At 60.5% G+C, this 2,153-nt stretch overlaps 1 protein-coding gene across 1 annotated transcript in view; it reads left to right on the forward strand.

Moving 5' to 3' along the window:
- The first annotated feature begins 462 nt into the window (after positions 1 to 462).
- The window catches only part of Habp4 (hyaluronan binding protein 4), a 23,953-nt gene continuing 22,262 nt past the window's right edge, over positions 463 to 2,153 (forward strand). The window contains exon 1 of the mRNA XM_028781257.1: positions 463 to 894. Coding sequence (XP_028637090.1) covers positions 543 to 894 — 352 coding nt within the window. The 5' untranslated portion in view covers positions 463 to 542. The remainder of the gene's footprint in view (positions 895 to 2,153) is intronic.

Consider the following 2,153-nt stretch of genomic DNA (forward strand, 5'->3'; position numbering starts at 1 on the left):
GCGCTTGAATGGGCTGTTTTGGTCTCCCGTCCCTGTCACATCTCTTGAAGCTCAAGTCTCTCCAAGCTTCTTGACTGGGTCAGCTCCCAGCTGAGAACGCTTCCTCTCCTCTAGGCACTTAACCTTAGTCTACAGCTCTCCCCCCAGACACGCAAGCCGCTGAAAGGCCCGTGACTTAGGTCACTTTGGTGAAGTGTGGCTGTGCGCAACCCGGCTCCCCTCTGGCGCACAGGGGAGAGAGAACGCAGGCAGCCTCCTAAGAGTTTCTCGTGGTAGCTCCGCCCCAGCCCTGGACCGCCACGCCCACAGGACATAGAGTGGGGCGTGACGTCACAGACACCGGCCGCCCATTGGGTCTCCGTGCGCGCCGTGGCCGAAGGGCGTGTCCATCAGCGCTGATTGGCTGGGGCGCGCAGGCGGGGAGGAGCCGACCGCGGGGCAGGGAGTGCGGCGGCGGCGGTAGCGGCAGCATGGGTCCTCGCCCGCGGCTTCGCTGAACCTCACTGGCCTGGGCTGCCCGCGGCGCCCGCAGCGGCGGCGTCATGAAGGGGGCCCTGGGGAGCCCGGTAGCCGCCGCGGGCGCCGCGATGCAGGAGACGTTCGGCTGCGTCGTGGCAAACCGCTTCCATCAGCTGCTGGACGACGAGTCGGACCCGTTCGACATCCTGCGAGAGGCCGAGCACCGGCGTCAGCAGCAACTGCAGCGCAAGCGTCGCGATGAGGCGGCGGCGGCGGCGGCCAGCGGGGCCGGGCACCGTGGCGGCAGGAGCCCGGCCGTGGCCTCAGGACACAGGCCCGGCGCAGGCGGCCGCAGGGAGTCGCAGAAGGAGCGCAAGAGCCTCCCGGCGTCCGGCGCACAGCAGCCAGACAGCCCTGGGGGCCCGCAGCCGCCAGGTACGCCGTGAGCATCGAGGTCACCCCTCCAGGCGCTAGCTCGGGTCGCGGGGACCGGTCCTGCGTGGGCGAATCAGATTTGAGTGTCCTGATGGCCGCAGGACCCGGGGTCACCCTTCCAGGGGCCACCCTTCAAGATAAAAATCCTCTCGGGGTCACGTTTCCGGAGATTACTTTTGAAGGACCGTGACCCTCTAGGGCCGTCCTCGTGGGTGGTCACTTTCCCCGGTCACCCTGTCTCAGTGGAGGGAACAGGGTTTCACTCTCGGTGGGCTCATCCCAGATGGGTGACAGTGAGCAGAGCCGTGAATCTTGGTGGACAAGAGGGCCTTTGGTCACTCTCCTTTGGGTCCCTATCCACGAGGAGGAGTCGGGAATCACCCTCCTTCGAGGGGGAGAGAGTCGTCCCTATCCACCCATTCCGGGTGGGCCGAGCTGGAGGTTCTTGATGGCCAAAAAGGCATTGTGTGACTCTTCCGGGGTCACCCTTCTGACATTACTGGTTCTGTGGAGGGGCAGGGACTGACGCCTGAGGGTTGCGCAGCTGGGATCCCCACATCTGCAGCTGGCTGCATCCTTCATCCTCCCGGTCGGCCTCTGCGGGAATCAGCTCTGTAGGCGATGCACTGCTGAAACCTTCGGGAATCCCAGACTCTGGGCCTCGAAATTCAGGGAGGCCTGGACTTCCTCAGGTGTGGGAGCCCTGGGAAAGCAGACCTGAGCCCAGGGTGGGCTTGGGGTTCTGGCTCCTCTGTGCCTTAGCCCTTTTCTCCATTTTCATATTGTAGCCTCCTAGTGTTAGCTGACACATCAATTGTAGGTGAAACAAATAGTGTATGTGGGACGTGTGATTTGTGATTGATTGAATAATGTTTTTTCTAGAAGCAGTTTTAACCTTTGCAAGCGGAATGCTCAGAGTTACCCTTTCTGCTTAAACAGAAGGGTCAGCCCTCCGCTGGGTGTACTGTCTGCGTGGGAGGCTGCTTCAGACTTCGTGGCTGTCACCTGAGCTGCGTCAAGGCGTTTACAGCCAAGCTCTCGCCAAATGAATGCCCCGTTTTCCCGTATTAAGTTTACAGCCCTAAGGTTGGCAAGAAAAAGGGTATTGAGATTAGAATGTAGTTTGACCATGACAGATGTTCATGTGGGCATTATTGCCTAGTCCTTACTTGAGAAAAACTGTCCGTTCCACCTCTGGCTTCACAATTGAGGCTTTAGCTGGTACAGCTAAGTAATGTTTACCTTTATCTGTAAAGTTC

Source organism: Grammomys surdaster, unplaced genomic scaffold (assembly GCF_004785775.1).
Source record: "Grammomys surdaster isolate TR1022 unplaced genomic scaffold, NIH_TR_1.0 375, whole genome shotgun sequence".
Classification (NCBI taxonomy): Eukaryota; Metazoa; Chordata; class Mammalia; order Rodentia; family Muridae; genus Grammomys; species Grammomys surdaster.